General features: G+C 44.5%; 1 protein-coding gene across 4 annotated transcripts in view; it reads left to right on the top strand.

Annotated features, from left to right (window-relative positions):
• The window catches only part of LOC147250087 (cadherin-2-like), a 188,926-nt gene that overhangs the window by 14,265 nt on the left and 148,335 nt on the right, over positions 1-26,326 (top strand). For all 4 annotated transcript variants that reach the window (XM_086224202.1, XM_086224200.1, XM_086224203.1 and 1 more), the window contains exon 2: positions 4,861-4,993. In XM_086224202.1, coding sequence (XP_086080328.1) covers positions 4,861-4,993 — 133 coding nt within the window. The remainder of the gene's footprint in view (positions 1-4,860; positions 4,994-26,326) is intronic.

Raw genomic sequence — 26,326 nt, 5'->3', positions numbered from 1 at the left:
AGAGCTGTCCCTAGGTAGTTCATGTTACAGAATATTGACTATTAGTAGATAAACTCTGTTTAAGACTGATAACTGTTACAAGTTTGGTCGTATTATAGTCTCCCTGAACTCATCAGGGTGGTGCCCTGAATAATTAATATTTAATATTAATTAGTAATTTATTTAATAATCAATAATTGTATTCATAATTATATTCATAATTATCGATTATCATTATTTTTGACCAATTCGCTCTTCAGCACACAACACTAGTTATCAGAGAGGGTGTTACACTCTATCAGGGTAGGTAGGTGCAAGCTAGCCTGACCATCAAACAACTTAATGATAAAGCTACTGGCTCTATGGCCTGAGGTTTCAGACACCCCAGTACACGTCTTGAGTGTATAAGGAGCTGCGTTGTCTGTTGAAACACCGAAGGCATCCAAGAATGCAGACTTCGCCAAAGATTTGTGATGTAGAAGCCTTGACCACTGCTTTAAAACTTGGATCATTTCTCATTCTTGCGTCATCTTGTATAAAGCAACAGAAAAAGGAGAATGGTGGAAAGCTGACGTGATGCTTCTGTTTATATCTAGTGCCCTCTGACATCCATTTTCTTGCAAGTTTAATGTAAGTTTGTCCACAATTACAGCAAGACCGCGTGCAGTGTCAAGATATAAAAGGCCTGGCAAGCCGCCATCCTCCTTAGCTGCCGTTATTTCCAATAGCACATCTCCCAACTCTCTGAGTTTTTGTGACTCTTGGTTGCTGATTTTTGGAAAACATTCAAGTCTTTCAAAGAGAGCCTTTTTTGTAGCTTCAGGTGAGCCAAAGCACTCATCCAGTCTTTCCCCAACTCTGCTCAAACACAATGACGGCCTGTTGATATGCACTGAATGAAGGTGTTTTAACTTGCTTGGATGATTCCACACCATGTCACCGAGTCAGAAGATCCACTTCTTCACTTGCCTTTAAACCCAGGCCCTCTGTGGCATTTATGAATGAGGCTCTCCATGCCCTGTAATCTTCGGTCTGTCAGTGAACTTGGTTAAACCCTCAGTAACTTAAGTCTCTCCGGGCCAGGTATCTAGCTAAATCAGTGACAACGAAGTCCCTATTTGCTGGTAAGGCTCACTGGTTAGCCACAGCTTCTGTCAAGGATGCCTACCATAATCTGATCTCTGATGTGTCCCTCCCATTCTGCAATGTCAGACAGTTAATATAGGATGTTGATAAATGTGTGTGCATTTGCCAATTTGCTGCACTCTCTGGTTGAAGAAGCATGCTAATGGATAACTTTGTATCTCGGGTGGAATGGGCAATAAACTTGTCATTGCTACATCAAGCTGTTCTTCACATTCCCCCTCGCAGTCTCTGTGTTTCCACAGATCCACTGGAGCTCCATCTGTCTGCACCAACTGCCACCTGCATCGCACCCCCCCTTTTTTCCCTGCTGTTACACCAGCCTGCGCTCCCTTCCCATGAACCAGTCTGCCATCCAGTTCCCCATCAAGCTGGCTTGCTCTCCCTGCCTCCCCTACCAGAAGCTTCCTTCTTCAGCTGTTATTAACATTTCTGTTTCCCACATTTTGTATTGTAAACTGTTTTCTTGTCTGTAACAACATCTACTGCACGTCTGTCCCTCCTGGTGAGGGATCCCTCCTCTGTTGCTCACCCTGAGGTTTCTCAGATTTTTCCCTGTTAAAAGGGTTTTCTATGGAGTTTTTCCTCAGTCGATGTGAGGGTCTGAGGGCAGAGGATGTTGTTCTGATGCCATGTAAAGCCCTTTGAGACAAACTGTTTGTGAAAATGGGCTCTACAAATAAAATTGCCTTGCCTTGCCTAACCAGAGTGGCGAAAACCTATTTGAAACATGAACCAGTGGTTGGTCACTGACAGTAGGCTCAGCACTATGCTTCCTTCGGACAGTCACCCAGCCACCCTGGTTTCCTGGCTGCCAAAGGAAAGCTAATTGGAGCTAAACTAGTAAGAACTTAGTTAGGGCGGTCCACACCAACTGACAGGGCCTTGCTAGCTCTAGTTGCTAGTTGTTTGGATCCATCAGCGCGGAGCTGCGGCAGGTCCAATTCAGCCTCGCTCGCTAAGCCTTGCCTCTAGCACTGCAAACAAAGTACATTTAACACACTTATCTGCATCACTAAAGCAAACAGAGGAGTCAATAAACATGTGACATACTGAGTAGGAGAGAGGAGACTGAGAGGGAAAACCTATCACTCGCTTTGAGTGACGTGTCAAGAAGGTAGATAGATGCAGAAAGACTCACTACAGTGCAGATGGTCTTTTAAGCTTTGGCCAAATAATGCAATTAACTGCAGTTTTAACAGGTCGATTAATGTGAATTAATTAATTGTGAATTAGCAGGAATAAACTTAAGCTGGTGCAACAAAATGAAGCACTACATTCAGTAACACAGATATAGGGAGTGAGGTTTCACAATTTCTGCAACACCTCCGGGCACAGGATGTAACACCATCTAGAATCAACAGTTTATGATGTGGTGAATAGTGTTAGGTTTGTGTCTTGGTGGGTGAGTCCATGAATGAATCTGGTGTGTGTGTGTGTGTGTGTGTGGGGGGGGGGGGGTTGCTGGGGTTGAGGTTATCAGATGAGTTCTCTTTTGCTTTGTGATTTTTCGGCATGGTATCCACTTGGTCAAAGCAAAGCAGTTGTCAGTATATCCCTCCAAGTTTGAAAGTTATGATTCACTAATGTAAACACAAAGTCCTTAGATTCTTGGAAGCCATTGCTCTCTGCAGCAGTGTGCCACCATATTGAATCACATTGAGTCTTGCTAGGTTGGGAATCACAGTGCCATCCTGCCTCAGTTATTTCAGCTGTTCCAATCAATAGCTGTTTTTCCACAGAGAAGTTGTGTGAGAGCCACCTTTGCTTATGGAGACTGTGTTCCCTCTGCCTCAAATATTTCACTCTCTGCTTCTGGCAACTCTGCTGTCAAGTGCTTTTTAATGTGTTACAGACCTTTATGCACATAAAACACATGAAAATTACAATGATAACTGGTGATGCCCAAAACATCTAAAAATATTATGAAAAAGTTTTGAAGGTCTGGTCTGCAGCTCTCTCCTCTACTCCAGTGATAGTAAAAGCCTAAAAGCTGTAATTGAATGGATTTATTCATAATAATCAGATTTTCATAATCACATTAGGGAACAGGGAGGGGTACTGTAGTATATGTACTTTAAGAACATTTTTCATCCATCCATTTTCTTTCGCTTATCCTGTTAAGGTTCGCGGGGGGGAGGGGGAGCCTATCTCAGCGGCTTTCGGGCGTGAGGCGGGGTTCATCCTGGACAGATCACCAGTCCATCGCAGGGCCAACACATAGAGACAGACAACCATTCACACTCACAGTCACACCTACGGTCAATTTAGAGTATCAATCAGCCTCGTCCCCTCTTGATGTCTTTGGACTGTGGGAGGAAGCTGGAGTTCCGGAGGGAACCCACACAGGAACAGGGAGAACATGGAGACTCCACACAGAAAGATCCCATTCTCGCCCCGGGGCTCGAACCCGAAACCTTCTTGCTGTGCTCTAAAACTACATGAACTACAGTCCCCCTCCCTGTTCCCTAATCCACACTATTACTGTAGTGCCACCTATGTACAAATCATAGTCAAACACAGGCCTCTGCCTGTCAGTGAATTCTAAGTAGTCAGAGTGCAGGTATGGTCGTTATGGACTTAATGCTCCACCACCTTTTGCACAAATTTTGTGATTCTGCTTACATACAGACAGACAATCAAAGAGGTGAAACCATGACCTTTCACCCTGCAGGAATGGCAAAGGTAAAAATGGTGATAATGGAACACTTTTCTCACAGTATAAGCCATTGTTACATTATTACATTATGCGCAAAGAGGTTATTACTTATGTGTTCTTGATTTTATTAAATTGAGAGCTGATTATTACATTATGAATTTTTATAACATTTAAGTTATTACATTATGAGCTGTTATTACATTATGAGTTGCTGCAGGCTTTCTCCATGCAGTCGAGACACAACCAGAAATTCTCCAGCCTTGGTTGTGTGATGTTTAAGTATCTACCAGCTGAGCTTTTAAAAATTCTTCTAGGAGGTTGCCATGTCCTTTTAGTGTTATGCTAAACACCTTTTGTGCCATAAACATCAAGGATTGTAATGCTTTTCACATATTTTGATAGTCACTAAATTATGCAAAATAAAACATTTAATGCTCCTATTGTGTTTTAACAAGAAATATTCTTCTCTCTTGCTGTGCCAGCGCTGGGAGTAACATGTTAATGCTGTCAGAAGGTGGCATAATATAACTATAAGCAGTTTTCTAACCAATATTAAACTACAAATGGAGAAGAATGCATTTTCTCACTCAGTGATTGGCTTGACCACAAGAGCCATATCCCACAACTTGACCTGTAAGTGCATCCAACTTTGACACTTGATGAACCAATTGAATGGGAGCTTTGTTACTGGCATCATTGCACAGGGTTATCTGAAAATTGCTGTTTAAATAAAAAAAATTAACCGTAACATTCTGGGGTACTGTGTCTACTGAAGAAACAAAAATATAACATCATCGGAGAGTGCAACGAGGCAAGGCTGTGTTGGCACAATGTGTTTGTGTCAAGTCAAATTTTGGTACCATTTCAAAATTTCAGTATTGATGTCAACCCAAAATGTTATACTTTTGATAACAAACATACAAGTTTACTGTTGAATAAGGTTATTACTTGTAAAGGATCAGACTAAAGTTTGTGAGTGATATATAGTGATATATATGTAGTTTATAGGCTACATGCCTGTAACCCTTTATCTGAATATTCTTCCATTCATGTTCACCTTTCCATCATTTTTCTTTCAGGTTCTAAGTGGGGAGGCTGGAAGGCCTTTATTAAATAAACTAGGGTCATCGCCATGCATGAGAGGCTTCACAAAGGAGGACTACATCATTGAAATGGACCAAGAACTGGCAAAGGGACAGGCCTTCTTCAATGGTCAGTTTGCATGTTAAACACACACACACAAACACTCTGTGTATGTAATTAGATTCATTTGATTTACTGACTCATGTTTTCCCTGTGCCTGCGTGGGTTCTCTCTGGGTACTTCGGTTTCCACCAACAATCCACACACATTCAAATTAGGTTTATCAGCCACTTTAAATTGACCGTAGGTATGACTGCGACTGTGAATGCTTGTCTGTCTATACATGTTGGCCCTGCGATGCAATCTGTCCAGGGTGTACCTCATATCTTGCCCGAAGGCTGCTGGGTTAGGCTCCAGCCCCCCCCCCCCCTTAACAGAAGAATAGGTAGAAAAAGGATGGATGGATGGATGGATGGTTGAAACAAAAATATACATCATTCATCTCGGACTGAAGCCAAGATCAAAGTTATTACCTGATTATGGAAAACCTGCAAAGCATAGGTTTGTAAAATTTCATATAACTGTCAGGACAGAGGCATAAAAAGGATTTTAAAGGCATACTGTAGGTCCACCAAGTTTAACACAAACCCTAGACATGGCCAGCTTCAGAAGTCATATTCCTCTTCCAGCCACTCCACCTTGCATTTAAAGTACTGGTGCAGTTCAGCAGTTCTAAATATTATCAGTGTTTGTCACTCTCCTTTTAAAGATGTTTATTTTAGTTTAAATTTTTAAGCAATTTTTACCTAACACACTTTTCAGTGACAAAGTTCCTGCACTGCCACATATGCATCACTGACTGCACACTGAAAAAAAAAAAGAAACATTAACCAGACAAAACTATGAAACACAACATTAAAAATGCAACTGCAAGGTATTCAACAGAACATTAGCAAGGCCATTACACTCAAACAGTATCCATTTTTGTATGTCCATGTGCCAGGTCTTTTTGGGGGAACAGGACCCAATTGGAGACAGCAGCCAAGGGGAGTACAACAAAAGTATATATAAAATAAAATGCCGTCAATGTGTTATTTTTCTGTGAAATTATGTCCTTGCAAGAGAAAGGGGAGGAGAGAGAGTAGAGAGAGAGGCAAGAGTAAGGAGAAGGGAAGGAGGAGAGGGGGAGGAGCTTTCCAGTCTGCTGTGGAATAACCGATGACATTATTAGTTTGAGTTGTTTTTTTTTTACATACTTCCCAAGGTAAAATGGGAAAAGGCACAAGCTCTTGTTAAGCCCTTTTTCACCATCACAGTTAAACAAATATATGAAATATGTAATGCAATTCACTTGCTACATCTATTTTACCTGTGACAGCCTTTTATTAGCAAAGCCTGTCATTATCTACATGGCCCCCAAGTATAGTGTTAGCTAAAGCCTCAAGTACAGTCAAGTCAATCTTATTTGTGTAGCGCCAGTTCACAACAAAAGTTATCTCATGACACTTTACAGGTAGAGTAGGTCTAGCACCACACTCCTTCAATGAATTTTATTTATTTAGCTTCCACAATGACAGACTGACAGGCGGCACAATGACAAAATCAGATTGCGACAGGACGGTTGTGTGAAACCTGAGACAACACGGGCTGCCTTTTTCACACCGCAGGCAAGCAGAGCAGAGCAGAGCAGAGCAGAGCCGAGCCGCTAAACACCTGGGTCGCTTGGCGAGTCGGTTGACGTGGGTCAAATGCCGAGTCGACCCTTTCAGAATGTCCAAACACCCACGTTCACCCACGTTTCTGGTGCAGTATGAAAGGGGCTTAAGAGAAAGGGGCTAACTAGGGGTAGAGACTCCTTAAGCAGCTTAGTTGGGATGGGGTCCAGGAGAAAGGTGGATGGTTTAGAGGAGGAAATTATTGTACTAAGCTCATGAAGGCTCATGAGAGAAAAACTGTGGAAATACAACTAGATATTCAGCTTTAATTCCATATGTTAGGATGAAGTCAAGGGTGTGGTTGTGACAATGAGTGGGTTCATACAGCGTGATGGAACCCAATTGAGTCCAGAAGGGATATAAACGCAGTACCCAGACTGTCGTTATCAACATCCACATGAATGTTGAAGTCACCTACAGTAATGACCTTATATGTTTTAAAAACAAAACTGGATATAAACTCTGAGAATTCAGATAAGAATTCAGAGTAACAACCAGGAGGACGACAGAGCAGGACAGTACAATTGTCAGATATCAATTCATTCACTAATTCAGCTTTTGGCATCAGAGATCTGGTATTTAATTTTCCAAATCTAATTTTGATGTTCTTTTTAGTGGTTGTGTTAATTTTGATTAGGTTTTTCTGACTGACCCCTCTGCAAGTAGAATTGGAGTGAATAAACTGACGTGGTCGGGGGACAGACACAGTCTGTTTGGAGTTGTGGGTCGCTAACTGCCCTAGTGGATGCATAGAGAAGCGTGTAAGAGGGCAGCTCTGCTTCTTGGTCTGAACTCTGGGTTGTCAGGGTTTTGGTTCTATTATAAACTGGGCCATATTTCTAGAAATGAGAGCAGCTCCATCAAATATGAGTTGAATGCCGTCTCTCCTAATCTGGCCAGGTCTCCCCCAAAGTTTTCAAATTATCAATGAAGCCCGATGAATTATCAATGAAGTGGTGGTTGGTCACTGACAGCAGGCTTGTGCTTAGGACTATGCTTCCTTTGGACAGTCGCCCAGCTGCCCTAGTTTCCCAGCTGCTCGGGACCTGTCAGGGGAGCACTAGTAAGGGCTAAGCTAAGGTGGTCCACACCAGCTCACGGGGACTAGATAGCTCTAGCAGCTAATTGTTTGGATCCATCAGTGGAGAGTTTACAAGAAAGAGACTGTTGCTACAAGACAGATGGTCTTTTAAACTTTGGCCAAATAAAGCAATTAGGTATGTAGTTTTGGCAGGTAATTACTCAATGAAATAATGAGTTAGCAGGGATGATCACACTGTAGCTAGCACAACGAAGCAGAACACTTTGTTCAGCAACACACAGAAACAGGAAGTGAGGTCACAGACTTACAGCAACACAGGTAGACGAGCACAAGCTCTCTCTGGAGTGACCCTGAGTTTCCACAGGCACTGGAACCGGGCTTTTCGCATACCTATTGTCATTTCAACGTTTGCTCTATTCCGAGTGCATTGAATCACTGTTGGGGCCAGGGTCCGGGTCAGGGTAAGGGGTCACCAGCAAGGGCAGGCATGAGTACCCTCTGTCACCCAGCAGTTAGCCATTAAAGTCTCCTGTAATGATATAGTGTATGCATTTTGAGTGTTAAAGTATAGAGACAAGGGATATTTGACCAAAGCTTTACATACCATGTGTAATGTTGCTCAGGTACACTCAGGATAGACCTGTGAGTCATGCATAGAGCCGGGCCACTGGGCCTCAGCATTGGTAGGGATGCTGCATCACGTGATGTTGACAGAGATATGTTTGTTGCAGTATATTGTGATGTATAGTCTCTGTTATTGTAAGACAGTAGTCCATGTACCTGCACATTAATGCTGTAGAGTGAACTGCCATATAAAATAAAACTAAGAGCAGCGTAGAGAATTTGCTCTGAACCAGCAAAAGTAAAATCGGCATGGTGGTGCAGTGGTTAGCACTGTCGCCTCTCAGCAAGAAAGTTACAGGTTTGAACAACAGGACGGTGTCCAAGACAAATTTCCCTCCATGGACATCCATCCATTTTCTACCGAGTATCCTGTTAAGGTTCAATTCATACTCACAGCCACACCTACAGTCAATTTAGAGTATTCAATCAGCCTTGTCCCCTCTTGCATGTCTTTGGACTTTGGGAGGAAGCCAGAGTACCTGGAGAGAACCCATACAGGTACAGGGAGAACATGCAAACTCCACACAAAAGGATCCCAAGCTTGAACCGGGGCCTGAACCCGGAACCTTCTTGCTGTGAGGTGACAGTATTAACAACTGCACCACCATGCTGCCTAGTTTTTTAATATAATAAAAAAAAAAGAAAACGGGACAGCCAGGACAAGATGTGAAAACAGGACATGTCCTGGAAAGGTTTTAGTTAACCTATTGTATTTGCCTCTGAACTACTCAGGGCTGGGCGATATTGCCTAAAAATAAATCTCTTATTGTTTTTACAACAAATCCGATTCACGATTTAAATCCCCTCCACACACACACACACACACACACACACACACACACACACACACACACACACACACACACACACACAAACACACCTAAAATCCGTTTGCTGACTGTTCAAGTCAGTAGGGATGTTGGTGTGGTTGAAGGGTTCTGTGTCCCCGTTAAATGGAGTTCTGTATATTGAGTGATGTCACCTTGTAACTGTAGTCTCTGTTCAAAGAATCCCTCACTTAACACACACACACACATATACATACATACACACACTCGCACCTAAAAACACTCACATATTCTGGTAAAAAAATCATGAATCTAGAATGTTTCACTATGTGTAGTTGTCAAACTTTCCTCGCCTCTTCATGTCACTGTCAAGACTCTGAGCCATCTTATTTCTCTAAGAGCGCTTTCTCACCTACCTCGTTTGCTCCAGACTTTCGGACTTTCCAGATAGTCCGGAGCAAATTGACAGATGTGAAAGCCCCACCGGACCACGGTCCGGACAAAGGACCGAGTCTTTGGTCCTGCCTCAGGGGGTGGTCTCGGTCCGGATTATCCTGGTCCAAATTCCACTGCTGTGTAATATGAAAGCATTTTTTGGACTATCGGACCAAAAGCAGGATACACGACATATTTAAACGTCTCGTTCGCCGAAAAAACATAAACAAAGCAAAGATGAGCCGTGGTAATACTTGGGGGGAGGAGGAAATTAAATATTTCATTCAGATATGGTCAGAGGACGAAATAAAAAATGAACTGGAGAAGACACACCGGAACTCGGAGACGTTTCGTGTTTTTTCGGAGAGGATGAGAGAGGGGGGTATGACAGAACACCGGAGCAATGTCACCAAAAAATGAAAAAGTTGAGGCAGGTATACAACAAGGCGCGCGATGCCATAAGAAAGAGTGGGGCGTCTACCAATGACAAAGTGAATCTGCGGATCCATGGTTGATGGTAACTTCTTTTTCTGCGACCAAAACAAATATACCGCCAGAGCACTTCTGACGCGGTAACATCAGACGCACGCTTATCCACAAGCCAATCAATGACAGGCGCAGACCTTGCAGTTAATGGCATCATGAAGTAGGTAGCTCCTTTGGTCCCCTTTCATAATAGCAGTGAGAAAGCAAACTTTACTGGACTATATGAAAACAATGTAACAACAACAAAAAAGTCTGGACCTTGTACCAGGCCATTAGGTGAGAAAGCGCTATAAGTGATCTATCTGTGTGATGAATAACTGCTCTTCATTCAACCAGTTCAATACGCTGATATCTGAGAAGCACTGAGGATGGCAAAGTGTGATGATTGGCAAGCAACGCCCTACAGGTCAAAGGTCAATCCTCTGAGGCGGACCAGTTTACGACTATAAAAATCGGGATATTGCCCTTTGCGCACGCGCCTTTCTTGCTCCTACTTTTTGTGCAAAACCCCTAGAGCTGCTGGTCCACCATCTTCTCTTTTATGACCATCTACTACCTCATGAGTTAGTCTTTGTTCTTTAAACAAACTCTTTGACCTTTTTTTAATAATTCCTCTCGTCGTAAAGTTTTGGTACATGGAGTTGAACGTGCCTATCTTTCCCCTAAGTCCATGAAGGCATCTTTCCATGAAACACCTCCAATATTGATTTTTTTCCTATTTTCATGATTTGTCACCGATTGCGGCTCACGGTCGTTATACCATTGACCTCCCAGGAGCCCTGAACCCCATCCTGAGCTGCGGAGAGAAGCTACCGTGCACCTGAGAAGAGCATTGTTGTCAAGCCAGCCAGCAGCCTGAGACAAGACAGTAGTGAACGCGATTCCCTTCTCCATTGAGCGAATCCCAGCGGGAGTCACGGTTGTTGAGGCGGAGGCTTTGGAGGCCGTCCTCCCACCAGTTCGTTGTAGATACATACATTGATGGGAGCAAACCAGCTGAGAACATAAGCCGGTTGCAGAGGGTTTTGCACTGTCACAATAACAAAGATCAGTGCTGCATCTATTCAGACCTCAATCGCTTTCTCTCTCACTGCCAAACTCCGCCAGACTCCTTAGAGTATGCTCAACCTCCATTCAATAGTTTTTCTTTTGATTGTAGGTCACTATCTCTCATACCACACACCTTTTTAACCTGCTACCTTTGCCGTCCACTTAAATTTCAGATAAATCTTATAATTTGCGTCTGATAATCCACATGTGCCTTAATTGCTTTGCTGGAATTATAACTTTGTCTTACATGTTTTCCTATTTGTATTAAATCCTCTTAAATCTTCAAGAAGTGTCTGACTCATTTATACGTTTGTATGCAAGCCACTGACCCGCAAAGAACTCACTGATAAACTATAGCCTGAGACTGATTGTTTTCTCGTTGGACGAAACTAAATTACAACGAGTGGTACCCCGAGTAACAACTGTATTAAACATCCTAAAGATACATCATCAGCAGCAGCAGCTTATCGAGTCACTACACCGCCATGTTGTTTGTATATCAAGCACGAGGGGGTTGCGCACTCTAAACTATGGGAGCCCAAAAGGGAGCAGCAGCACTCAGGGAGCGAGAAGCAAATGCCACCGTTCTTTCAGAGTTGTCTGGGTGTATCTGTGTAAGAACTCTGCCTACACCATAGTCAGAGGTGTCTGTAGACACTATTGTGAGAGGTGAAGGATCAAAAATGGCGAGTGCTGGACTGTCGGTAATAAGTTGTTTTACCTTCTGGAAACTGTTTTGTGCATCATCAGTCCATGTGAATGTAGTGTCATGTAGCACTGCTCTCATTGGTTCCACAACAGTTGCATAGTTTTGTATGAACTTGGAGTACCATGAAAAGTCAGACCAAGGAAAGATCTGAGGGAAGTGGCATCAGCGGGTGCTGGAGCATCTCGAATGGCCACAATGTGGTCGTCATTTGGCAACAGTCCATCGTTTGTTATTGTATGTCCCAGGTAAGTCAGTTTTTCTGGATAGAACTTACATTTCTCTGTATTCAGACGTAGACCTGCTTCATGTAGCTTGTGGAGCATGGCTTTCAGGCGTTTCTCATGTTCAGCATGACCAGATGAATAAACTATTATGTCATCCAAATACGGTTGAACAATGGACATCATCTTCTGAAATGCTGAGGGTGCTGATGCAAGCCCATAACAAACTCGCTTGAATCTGAACAGCCCCTCGTGGGTGATGAAAGCAGTCAGATTACTACTGTCCTCATGTAGAGGGACCTGATGGTAAGCGTTTGCAAGTCTATGGCTGAGAACATGGTTGCTCCTCTGAGCTCTGAAGAGAGCTCCTCCATATGTGGAGTGGGGTAACTGTCAGTCACTATAGCTTTGTTGGGCTCCCTGAGGTTCACACACATCCGTATTCTGGTTGAATTTTTCTGCTGAGTCACCACAATTGGTGACACCCAGGGAGACGTGTCAACTTTCTCAATAATGTCAGCATCCAGTAGGTGCTTTAACTCTGCAGAAACAGCATCTCTCACGATGAAGGGCAACCTCCTTAATTTTTGTTGTACTGGTTGTACATCATCTCTGACTTTTACTTTATGCACAAAATGTTTCACACAGCCCAAGTCATGTGGAGGTGGGGCTGTCTCAGTAGATGGAGGTGTTGTGGTTATTTCCCTGACTTCCTGTTCTGTCTTGAGCATCAATCTGTTTCCCATGATAACATTGTCCAGTGCTGTGATTAAAGCTAAACCCAGCAGTAATGAACCTGACTTCACAATGTAAAAGGAGGCCGGAGCAGAATGACCATCATAGTGTATCTGTGTGTTCAGTATGCCTAATAGCCGACTGGGATTTTCTGCCCTGAAAATGTCACCAGGGGAACCTCAGCTTTCCTCAGGGGCACGTGGCTGAATGAGTTCTCATTAACATGGGCTGGCAATATGGAGACTGATGATCTTGTATCCACTATTAACTCACGTGACTGCATATCTGGGAATGTGCTTAAGTCCACTTTACACATTATTTTCTTCTCTGCAGGGGCAGCACCTTGTAGATGTAATACAGTCAGCTCAGGAATAACAACTTCACCTACTTCATGTTTTAGACCTGATCGGCACACTTTTGTAAAGTGCCCAGTCTTTCCGCAAAATTTGCATGTTTTATTTGTAGCAGGATGTTTTGTAGAATTTGCCAGGTGTTCATCTGAACCACATCTGTAACATTTACGAGTGTGTACAGGCTTTGTTTCATTTTTTCTTTGGCCACTTGTGTAGTTGGGATGTCCACTTTCTTTCTTTGAGAATCTTTTAATCTCCCGTACTGGCGCTTCATTCTGTAAGAAAACACAGGCATCACGTGTCGCCGACTCCACTTGGCTTGCAGTCTGTAGTGCTCTGTTCAGTGTCAGTCTTTCTTCCAACAGCAGATGCTCACGTATGCGCACACTGTAAGCTTTTTCAACAATCTGGTAGCATATCCTCTTCGACATTTCCAAAATCACACAATGCCAGCATGTCACGTAGGGTGGAGACTGTTGGGGTTAGGCCTCACATGGGGCACCAAAATGTTGGGGCTCGTAAAGGGGGGAGAGGATTGGCGATATCTTAAACTATAAAGAAGATAATCAATTATTAAATATGATTATTACAATATAATCAATTAACGGGGCACCGCCCTGGAATCAGGGAACAGCCAATCCTCTGTTATCGACCTCAAAGGTGAACAGGGTAAGCAAATTGTCAAATTTGCTTGGCCAAATTCAACCGCTATTGAATCAATTAAAATTAAAAAAATAATTATTTAATTAAAATCAATTACTATCAGGTCTATTCAGTCTCAATCAAATAGAAGGTGTGATTCCGAGCACTGACCCAATCAAACCAGCAATCAAAGTTCAATCCACACACAATAAAACCAGGAGTCGAATTGTTGCAAAATATAACAGATTTATTATCACAATATTATTTTTACAATTAACACAGCAATAACCAATAGGTATATTTTCACAATTATGGACTACTATCTAACATCTACTTCTCTCAAGGGTGTGTGTGTGTGTGTGTGTGACAGAGAGAGAGAGAGCGAGAGAGGGAGGGTGGGTGCGCGTGCGCACCTGAGCGGGTCAGGGTAACTGACCCAAAATGGCAGACTAGGATGAATAGAGCCAAAATGGCCGCCCTGACTTCTGCTGAGTAGGAAGAGGTGGGGCAGGGAGGCTGCAGAGTCCTAGTCACGTGTGTGGAGGTGTGAAAAGTGGGCGCAGAGTGGGGGAGGAAAGGAAAGATCTAACCTTACTGTAGATTCAGATTAAATGGCGCCGACAAAGACAAAGAACTCGCTCCCGCTCGCCGTGTGCACGCGTACAGGTTTCGACCGAGTCTGGTACGTGCGCTTCCACAGACGAGGTTACAGCTCTTTCGACTTCATAGACGGCCACCGATCATGAACTCAGCTCGGTTGTGGAAACCAAACAGTGATAACTCTTGATGATCAGAGCTGAGGGCCCAGCGGCCCGTCTGATACAACAGAGTCAGCACAGCACAACGACACAGTGACAGTGATACAGTGATGAGAGCTCGGCGGCTCGTTCACTTGCAGCATTTACTGTTACACTCTTGACTACGATCTCTGCCCAGACACATTGATGCCTTACTATCGTTGCTCCGCTCCGAGGCGGAGATGGAGATGGCGCTTGCAGAGGGTCCATTCCTTGGCTCGGATACGCGCCTCCGCGGACGACCGGGTCGGGGAATTGTCCTGAGCAACACGTCCCGACAAAACTTGTGTCCTTCTGCAGGGTGGAGGAGATCAGCGGGCTGTCTCCTTTGGATCCAAAAACAAAGTCAAAAAGAAAAAAAAAGATGAGCGGATTCTCTGTGTTAGGGGATGAGGAGAACCGCGGTCACGTGACTGAATTGAAAGTGAAAGTCTGTGGACTTGACTCGTCCTGTGAGTTGTAGACTGCTGCTCCACGAACAAGAGAGGAGGAAAGGGAGACACGTGGTGGTTCCTCCCTTTCGGCACACGCTACTTGGTGAAGTTAGCGTACCTGGGAAAAAGCGAAGGTTTTTCGGCAGTACGTCTGGTTTTACAGGTCCACCGCTGATGATGAATTAGCGGGGACCCCCTGGGCTCTCAGCCAATGAGTAGTGGTTTTGCCCCTTTGAAGAGGGTTGCCACACCTCAACCTGGTGGCTGGCGGGAAAGTTTTTATCAGTCTTCGTCCTGTCCCATCTCCACATGGAACAGAGGGAGGAAGAAAATGACATTCGTCAGCACATGGGCTCTGAATCCCAACAAGACGTACTGCGCCATTGTTCATCTTGTCTGTGCGCGCTGGCGGAACTTGTGTCTCTCAGCAATAACATTAATCTTCTGCACAAAGTGCGCTTGTATAGCAGCAACAGCCTCTGCGTATGACCTACCTGTGTCAGGCAATGTGTAGAAAATCCTCTGTGCTTCAGTACCGACACTGTGTAGTAGTACAGCTTGTAGTCAGGTGTCGGGCCACTCCTCTCCTTTGATGACAAGCAGGTAATTTTCTAACATTTTTAGCCATGTCTCAAACGGCATTGATGGTTCTCCGGAACACTGGAGAAATGCAGGAGGTAAAGGAGTCGTGGCCACGGCCATCCTCGTCACCAATTTGTCGTGTTATTGCGTGAATAAAATACACACAGGACGGAGCTATTGTTTCACATTTTACTTACAAGCATGCTTATCCTCAACACACTTCTCCTTGCACTTCCGTGAACAACAACACACTCATATTTCAGTCAGGTAACTATAACATAACACTGCCACCTCCTGGCCTGGCGTAGTATAATTTTTTTTCAAATCAGGACACAACAAATGCCTTTTATGTGGCAACCTCTTCCTTCACCAGCTGCAAAGTATCGTTGTTTCCCACCTGTGCCTTGAGGAGCTCACCAAACAGTTCACCGATTGTTGACTTCTTGACAGTAGATGTTTCAGATGCCTCTGGGTGTCCTGTCTCCGGGCAGTAAGTGGCTGTTTTTATCCCTGTGGCTTCCTCACTCTTTAAATTAAAATACAGAAGAAAAGTTTACATATATTTTTTTAAGTTAATTGTGAAGTTAAGTGAATTGACACAAGCAATTAATTGTTTCAAAATTACCAGTGAAAAATACAATTGATGTTGTGTAGCACATGAAATTATTTGTTATTAAATTTTTCTTCCATGACCACAATCTTTGTGGTGAGGCTGTTGGAGATCCTGTCACAACAGACATCATCCACTTGAGGAAGAGCTTTAAACTTCATATCAAGCACTGTGTATTTGTGGGGGAAGTCCTGACAAGAGGTGTACCTGTCCTCCAGGTTTTCTCTGATGCCAGTCCTTGACATGGGTCACAATTGCAACAACTCCCTCTTTTGGTTCCATCGAATGGAGAACTGTGGCTTTGAGGGGTAGGATCATAGATGTTTAAGATGTAGCTTCAATGCTTATCAGTGTTGTGAGAGTTTTTAGTGGCTTAAGGACCTCAATTACCTCCTCTGCCATTGTCACTTCTTGGTCAGGCAATGTGCTGATATCCTTCTTCTTGAGAGTCTTCTCTGTCAGTGCAGAGAACACTGCTTTGTGCTACTCAAGGTACCTGTCAAGCATATCATAATTTGAGTTCCCTCGGGTGGACGTCCTAAATTAGGGTTTGTTTTTCTACATTTAGTATCTACCGTTTGCTCTCCAAAATGTGCACAGCTATTGGGCTACAGTGAAAGAAAGACAAGATCCATCTCACTTTACAAAGCAGTCTAGATATTTGGTTGAGACCTGTTGCTTTCTGTGAAACCAGAATAATGTGCACTAAACACTTGATTTAATCACTGCATTTACTATATTCCTGGCATTATCTGTTGTGACTGTAATTGTTGTTCCTGGCCTCTCCAATTTCCACTCCAACACTGCCTCTTTAACACATCACATCACATCACCCCTGAGTGGAGCATGGCTCACCGTGTTCCACTCAGGGGTGATGTGACAGGCAGTCACAATTTTGTAGCTCTCGTTAGCTTCTTCATGTGCCTTTGACAAGTGTTGGACAACAGCAGATTTAGCTTGTTCATAAAGGCCTGGTATTATCTCCTGGTTGAAGTGTGGACGAGTGGGTACTTCATATAGGGGCTCAATCTCCTTTAGCATGTGTTTAAAACCAACAACTGTGTATGGTCTTTGATCCACTGCAATAAAAAGCTCTGATGGCAGTTGTTATTGCTTTGGCTCAACCAAGCAGAACAGTGTTGTGGTAACAGTGACATTGTTTATTAATGTAAATGATCCATAGATATTTTTTATAAGAAGCGTCATTTGTTTTTATTTACTTATCAAAAACTTATGAACAAAAATTATTTAGACAATATAAAAAGGGCTGTGGTCTGCTGAGCTGTAAGATGTCTGTCCTTTGATTCCCAGATGATGCATATGTCTGTGAATTTTGGGTATTTGTTGGAACTGAAAAAAAATGCTGTAGGTGTCTGAGAGGTATACTAGTGTCCAGGACAAAACCCAGTATACTGACCATGCACTGCACAGTGCCACACAGAGCAGCTGAAAATGACCAACTGGTTTCCTTGCCACACTGCACTATGCTGTTAATAGATAAAAGATATATATGCAACATAATGATAACGATAACTCGAAATAGGGTCAAGATGGCTATGCGCACAGATGCTGCAGCTCAGAGCTTTTCCATTCAGTGTTTTTTTTTCGTTTGTTGTTGTATGTCTACTTAATTATTTCTTCCACAATCTGTCGGGCAAACATCACCTATAGCAGACAAGACCTCCTGCTCTTGGGATTACAAAGAGAAGATATTGTTTCAACAGAGTTTCTTCATTCACATGACATACCAGCAGAGATAGCCAAACCAACGGGCTCTCCGTGGTTCATAATGCCTGAGAACAACAAGGGGAGGTGGCGTCAGAACACAAAGCAGAAACAGGGCTGTAGAGCCAGCGCGTGGGAGAGTTTAAGGAAAACACCGCACTAACTCCCACTCCCCAGTGTTTTCCTCACTAACGCCAGATCTATTGTGAGCAAGATGGATGAGCTGAAGCTACAGTTGGAAGACAACAGGCTCATCAGGGATTACTGTGCCCTGATTATCTCGGAGTTGTGGCTCCATCCAGGAATACCCAACGCAGCTGTGGAGCTAACAGGCCGTATCCTACACAGCCATAACCGAAACATGAACTCACAGAAACAACGAGGTGGGGTCTTTGCATTTACATCAATGGAAAGTAAGCTAATAGAACCAAGACTGTAGATAGCCACTGCTCTCCAGACTTAGAGTACCAAGAAGTTGCAGAGCTTTTTTTTCTACAATGTAAGCTGTTCTGATCAAGGCATACATACGTAACCCTGGATGCTAACGCTAACTCTGCCCTTAGCCTCTTTCATTGCGCCACAGATAAATAAATATCTAGAGGCAACACACATCAAAGCAGGAGATTTCAATCATGTGGACCCAAAAATAGTGTTTCCCAAACTCCATCAGCATGTGAAATGTGCTGCATGGGGGAAAACCTACTAGATAAAATCTACTCTAACATTAAACAGGGATACAGGGCCATACCTTCTCCCCACCTAGGCCAGTCAGACCATATTATCCCTGTTTTTGTTACCAGCTTACACCCCTCTCAGGAAAAGAACCCCCCCCCCCCCCACACACACACACACACATACACACACACACACCAAAAAGACTGGTAAGGTATGACCTGATGGTGCCTCCTCACAGTTGCAGGACTGTTTTGACAACACAGACTAGAGTAACTTTGAATCTCAGGACCTGGAGGAGTACACGACATCCATATTCTCCCACATCCAGTACTGCACAGTTAGCATCACTACGGTGCATACCAACCAAAAACACTGGATGACAAGAGAGGTCAGGATCCTCCTTCAAATAAGGAACTTCGCCTTCAAGTTGAGGGATGTTGCACTGTGCAGTGCAGCCAAGGCAAACCTGAAAAGGGCCATCAGACAGGCCAAGCTGGACTACAAAAATATAATTGAGGGCTCAATTACAAGAAAGAAAGAAACAGAAATTAAAATATATCAAAAAAGAGAAGAGGAACATTATATACGGAGTTACATATAAAACACTATATATAACCACTGGCATCAAGGCCAGGATCTCCTGTGACAGAAAATAAGTGACAACTCAAGCAGAATCGTGAATAACCTGCTTTGCTGTCCCTCTAGTGCATACAATGATGATCGAACGAAAATACTCACGGAACCCTCACATGTAAGCCCTTTTTAGACACAGATTATGCCAAATTTGCAGCCTGGTAGAGGTGGTAATTTGTTGTCATGTCTGTGTGTAATGGAGGCATAAAATTCCTCTTTTCAAAAAAGCTGCAACTTGTGGGCGTAAATGTGACGTGCAGTACAAAGTTGCATGTGAACAGTGACATACTATGTACAAGTAGGAAGACTATTAAGCCCCGTGACAGTCTGGCAAACCTCGTAGTGTTCCCAGTGCAGCCTCCCTCTGCCACTGCTACTGTTTTTGTCACAGATCTGGTGGTACTATTTTGTAAGTTTGATGTGGGAGAACTGGCGAGCGTTATGTTTGCGAGTTTGCGTCATCATCGACACAGTGAGAGCCACCTCATACTGAGCAGCACAATAATGGCTTGGATTCCCATAGCAGAGGAAGACGCAATAAGTGTACCCTCGGAGGAGGAATACTGCTAGACCAAACTTGACCCCCAATTTGCCGCATTCTGTCTGAAACCTTGAACCAAGCCACAAAAAAGATGGGCGAATTTGCAGCTCAGAGGCCAGTGTGGAAGTGCCTACTAGCATTCAAACTTGAGATGAACTCCCATTTCTTGCCAAACTGCCGACAGTCAGTTAGTCTTACCTGTGTCCTCACTCATCATAACAGACAGCTGGTCTCCTGGTTTTCACTCATAAAGAATGTCATGTCAGCATGCTGTCCATTCCATGGGAAGTCTCTTAATTCACAGCAGAGACAACCTTATCACAATGGTACCAATGTTTGGCACTAGGAATTTGCGAGCATGTGTGATTAGTTTGTTACCTGCCATAAGCATTAATGTCTGATGATGTCTAATATGTCCCACGTACCTTAGGATCATTAGATTAGGGGTTGTGTATCTCTTCAGAGCTGTGTTGTAGTGAACTGGACTGTTTAAGTTTGCTTGAAGATTTGCTTCTCATCCACAAGGCTTTTTCAAAGTCACTGGTGGGGAGTTACAGACTTTTAAAAGCCCAATCATTACTTTGGTCACAAGTGGCCTGAATCAACTTTTGCCAAGGATTTGAGAGGACTGTGAACATGGTGCTGGCAAAATCAAGCTAACTTTAACATTCTATATGAGAACTATCAGGCTACAAGTGAAGCAACAGGCTGTTAGTATCTCTGCAGCTTGTAAGAGCAATAACATTACACTCCATCACCTAATGCATGGCTGGCTGAGTAGTATTCTCGAGGGTCACGCAGGAGTGGAGAGGAGGCTGCTGCTGAGGTTTTCCTGCAGGGTATCTGTTGTTTTGTTTCCATCTTTGTTTCCATAAACTGCTTAGGACAAAGGCTGATGATTTAAAATCACAACAGATAACTAATATCATTATGGATTTATAGTACAAGGTTTTTGAAAAGTAACTGAAGTTCCAAAATGGATTAAAAAACTTATGTCCACCCTGCACTAGACTGAGATCAGATTAAAAGTACATCTCTGGGATCTTTTTAATGTACAAAGCGAGCACAAGGAAAATTAAACAAAAGGGAGCTTTCCCTCAGTGAATCACAGATTCAAGAGAGGAATGGTGCCGCATGACCAGTTGAACATGTCTCAGGATAGTTTTTCTTTCCTTTCGTTAAAAAACATACACATATACACTATCTAGGGCAATTATCAAGGTCAGAAAAAGGATCAAGGTTTTTCTTACAGTAGCCCTGTAGTTATCCTGTTAGTATTTAGTCATGATAGTCTTTCAGGTTTCAATTTAGGACTTGATAGAAATACACTGCTATTCCCACTGTGTGAAAATAAAGCTAAAATATCCCTGTACAGTGTTGTGCGAGAGATATATTTGCAGCCAGCGTCTGAATATTGGTCAAGGGTTGGAGTTTTTCTAATTTATTAACTTTTTTTTTAAAATTTTCACAATATAGTTTTACTTAATCCATCTTTCCATTCCGTCATGTACCTCTATTTTGTACCTCAAGAGGCAATAGTTACTCAGTAAAGGTACTCTGAACACTGTGAGATTTTGCAAACTTAAACATAAAGGGAATACTTATAAACAGAGGTCAAGGAGGTGGACTGTGAAGCAAAACACAGAGAGGAGGTCAGAGATGAGCACAACAATGACTAATAGAGACAGACAGAAGGAGGAAACAGGAAGGACCACTGAGGGTTTTATGATAGTTTTAAAAAAAAAATCTTACTTCTTTGTCTTTGCCCTTAAGCAAACATTTGAACTCATGCATCCTGATTCACATAAAAATGTTGCCAATTTAAGACATTTTTATTTTTTCTTTAGTTTGGATTTATTTGTACAGTTGTGAATGCTGGTTATCATGTGGAATAAGGAACTGGGGCTTATACTATGAAGCAGGATGATCTAAAGGATTACATAACATCATCAATTTGTCTTGATTTATCTTTAGATGTTTGTGAAGATGTCTTGAGATATCTTTGTCAGTGAAGACATCAATGAGGCTTGTCTATTAGCATGGGTCTTAAGATGTATTTTAAAGAATTATGTCTCAGGATGTCTTCAGATGTCATGTTTGAAACAGGCAGAAGACTCACAGATGGCTTACACTGGACACTTTACAGGACATGACAACAGATGAACAAGGTTTGCTATGAGATGAGTTTGATTCAATTCCCCCAAAACATCTGTGTCCGATCCCTTGTAAACAGTCATACATTCTGCAAAGATCTGACCCTTATGTAATCTAAACACAGCTACACAGCTAGACAATGCACTAAATGCATTATTCTTGGTTGATTCCATTTTTGCCAACTGCAGGTGACGAATTATTCGGAAGTAAGTAACCAGGCCGGGCCAGACTCCTCTGGCCCAGAAGTAGAAGTGCAGGCGAGAGAACCCAGTGAGGACGGTGAGGCAGAGGAATACGCCCTGCTCGACAACCGCCCCACTCCCAGGTTCGTCTCCGCCAACCAGACGCTCGAGTACAACCACTCAGTCACTTTCGGTGCTACGCCTTCCTCCGGAGCATCGCAATCCTTCCTTTCCCACCGTCCCTTTTCCCTTCCGGACCAGGGGGTGGGACCCTTAGGTTATTGGGGGTACCAACGCACAGGGGGCTTGGGCCAGAGGCCGGGCCCCTGAGAGTGGTACAAGTCCACCCAACATATGGATGGAGGGAAACCTCGCCCACCTTCAACCCTCATAATGACCTGTATCTTGCCGATCAGTGGGCAGAGTCAATCAGCGGACTGCATGCCCGTCAGCTTGAAAGCCACGCCAAGGACATCGACCGTTTCAATCCCGACACACATGGAGTGGACATCAATGTGCACCTTCGGGAGGTCGATTTGTGCTTGAAGGGTGTCCCCTAGGCCTCTGCCCATGAGAAGATCAGGCTTGTGTGGAGAACCACAACATGACAGGTGAGGGACTTTATTGCCAACCTTGCCCCAAACATACGCGGGAGCTATCCAAGGTTGTGTTCCACATTGCGGGAAGAGTATTACCTGTACGCAGACCAGACGTCAGCCGCTCTCAATGCTTTCGCCATGAAGCAGAATAGAGAGGAGTTGCCATGGGCATTCTTCAACCGCCTGAGGGCTGCTTTCTTCCAGGGCCGCTATCAACCAGGGCTGGAAGAAGAAGACCAGGGGTTCAAGTCCCTCTTCCTCTTCAACCTGCATGAGAGCATACGATACGATGTGTCTATGCGTAGTAGGACAGGCAACTTCACCACTGTGCAAGCTAAAAGTATGCAAAGATGGCGTGGGAAACGCGAAACCCCGCCCATCGAAGGTTTGAGAATAACCCGCGCATCTTGGGGATCCAGGCCTCCAACCATCATGACCTGGTCCTTGAAGGTGACAAGGTATCGCAGGCTCGCCCAGTCGCGAAGACCGGGGCCCAAGGGTGCCGGCAACTTCGCCAGTAGAGTAGACGGTCAATCCAAGGGAGTGGGGCTTGCCCGCCTCCGACAGTATCAAGCAAGTCCAGGTGGCCAAATCGCCCACTCCTGAAGGAAAGAACCAAACCTAAAGGAAAGGGGCAGGATGATAGGTTTAAAATTAAAGCTCCAGTCAATCCAGCTCCCAGCAGGGAAGGATCAGACACGGAGGCTTTAATTATGAGGTGCATCTCAAATGTGATGAGACAGTATGGGGATCCTTCAAGCCCACCGGACCCGCTGAGGTCTCAGGAGGAGCCGCACCCCAAAGCCCCATCGTCCAGACTAAGCCAGGAGTCTTCCCCTGCCACCGCCAAAGTTTACTTTGTAGGATTGGGGGAGGAGCAAAGCTCCGGGCCTTACATCGAAGCACCTGACGCACCTAACCCACCATCCTTGACATTCCTCGGGAGCCTTGCCCATCAGGGCAATGCTCAAGGAATCTATACCTCAGTAGAGGAGGGGGGTTGTATCAACACCCCCGCCCTGCTAGACAGAGGACCCCTCCCAATGCCTATGCCGCTCCAAGGGCATGACGCTTGTGTCGACCCCATAGCACTACTCGCTGATCATCATCCGCCACCGACCATTGATAACAGGCCCCTTTATGACCATGACTCCTTCCTCTGTTCCCTACGGAGCAAGAACACGGAACTGTACAGCCCCTGTCTGGTCGGGAGCATACACGTCAATGGCAGCTTAATCCCAGAGGTGCTCTTAGCCGTCTGGTCAGAGAAAACGGCCATTGACCAGCACCTGTTCGACGGGTTACAGCAACATGACTCATCGCTAGTCCTTGCACGCCACACCCATTGCATCCTCTCCGCGCAGTCACCACAGACTCAGCTCAAGGCAGCAGGAGTGTGCGCCCTCCCTATAAGGATCGGAAAGAGACAGATCATGCACATCGTGAGCGTGGTCCCTCAGCTCCAACCTCCGTTCTTTGTCGGGTCAGATCTGCTCGCACGACTGGGCGTCCAACTTGACACGGTCAATCCACTTAGACTCAATCCACCCATACTCTCTTACCACGAGATGAACGTAGAAAGAGCGGGCAATCTTTAACACGCCTACGTCCTCAATGTCCATTTCTTACGACCGCCATGACACAGCCACTAGGTTGACCCTACCCAATCAAACAGTGTTTTTGACGGTTCCTCAGGGAGCCACTGTACACATCAATGATATGATCCTCCACCATCTCAATCCTGACAGATATCACTCTGAGACTGAGATCCTGGATGCATTCAGAGGTCACAACCTCACCATTGACGGCGCCCTTCAAGAGCAACGGCTCTTTGAAGGCACCAAGCCGATGCAGTTCGGTCTAACAGACACTGACGTCACCACCGCACTCCACACTCATCCCAATAAATGATCCTCCTCGGAACCAATCGGTAGTTGGGTTATCATCAGTCTCCTCCTCAGTGGTTGGGTCATCATGGCCATCAGGGCGTACGTCATGGACAAATACATTAAGAAACTCCAGGCCCTACTGGACGTCTCCATCAGGTCCATTTCACACTTCACACCGAGGTCCAAAACTCCAGAAATAGCTACCTATCCAGCTTGCGGCATCTTTATTTATTGATTATGTATATTTATTTATTTATATAACCGTGCATTGGTGGCGGTGGTCCTCAGGCGGATGTGTCTGCACCGGTGTCGCTCCACCTAGCAAGAGAGAGATGTGATGATGAAGATTGGAGGCGTCGAGCAGCAGAGGGAGGTTTCGTGGTGTCAAAGTACCGCAGGGTAGAGTGCAATAGGGTGCCAGTGTTAGTTCTGCCACTCACCTTTCTGTTGTGTCCTCAGGTGGCCGTGTTCTAAAGAGTCTGGGAGGGTACCGTCACCGGATAAATGTTCCGGGAGAGACCACGGTGAGAATGGAGAGGGGGGTGTTGTTGCTAGAATCATCTGAGCAAATTTATTATATTGGGGAGTTCGGCCAATTTTTAATGACCTAAAATAATAAATCATGGGTGAATTTTAGACTGGTAATTTCTGTTTTTTTTATGTGGTGTCGGGAACTAAGAGTTTCTGTGGATAGAGGGAGATCCCTGCTCTTGGTAGGGGCTAGGGGGGAAAATTAATCAAGCGGGTATATAAGGCGCCAGTTTCCATCTGCCGGTGTTGATGGTTGGACCGTCTGTCACGTCTTGTTGTACACCTGATTGCCTGGAATAAAAAAAGTCTTCTATGGAAAGTATTGCTGGACTGGCCTCTCTCTGTTCATTCCATGCCACTTCCACCGCAAAGAGGTTCAACTGTTCACACACCCCTTTCTGAAGCCTGCATTAGGAGTGACCACAAGCTCTTAAAACAAAGGGTCGTAAAAAGGGGGATCATCTCTGGCCACTGACCCCCCCCCAAAACTCGCGCCCCGCTTGACCGGAAGTTGGCTGAGAGCATGATGCCTGACCAAATAAAGGTACCGGACCAAGAAAGGCTTGCTCTCTTCACACCTTGGCCTTGCAGTGCACTAGACGGTGAGAACTCTGCAGGCTGACACCTCTCCCCCCTCCTGTCCACAGATCCAGACAAGACACCATTGAGCCACGCTACCTGCGTGAACTGGATCCCTGGTGAATGAAAGCTCGGCCAAGCTTGTTCACCCCTCCACCAGTCAACTTCAGCAGATCCGTGCAGGCTACCTGCCACTGTTTCTGTGAACCCCCGAACCGAGCCGTACCCGCGACCTGGACCAGCGCAGATTGAATACCTTACCGACCAAGTAACGAGGCATTTTCTGGGCAGATAAATCGCTTAGTTTTGTTTATATAGTGTCTATAAATGCACTGTTTTGTGATGGAAGTCCTGTGAACAGCTGGCACTATTATAAGGCATTATGCCATAACTACGAAGGTTTATTGTTTACACTGTAAAATTTTCAAGACAGTGTTACACTTTCATTGATTGTGCGCAATCCTGCACAAGTATACAAACACACATGTTTGGGTTTCCTTCCGTCTTTTCCTCTATCTCTCTCTCTCTTTCGCGAAGACGTTCGGCTTACTAACTGACCACGTTTTATACCTCCACGGTGCTAACTAGCGGCTAGCTAGCCTCAGCTGTTAGCCTCTGCTGCCAATGCTAACTGGTTGCTAGGCAACCCGGTTTCCCCCTCCCCTCCTCCTTCTCTCTTTGGTACACACACACACAGACTCACTCACACACGTTATCACTTTGTATCTTTA

This window comes from Aulostomus chinensis, chromosome 14, assembly GCF_037954235.1.
Source record: "Aulostomus chinensis isolate RoL2024-O1b breed Wild chromosome 14, RoL_Achi_v1.0, whole genome shotgun sequence".
Lineage (NCBI taxonomy): Eukaryota > Metazoa > Chordata > Actinopteri > Syngnathiformes > Aulostomidae > Aulostomus > Aulostomus chinensis.
This window is presented reverse-complemented; position numbering and strand designations above follow the sequence as displayed.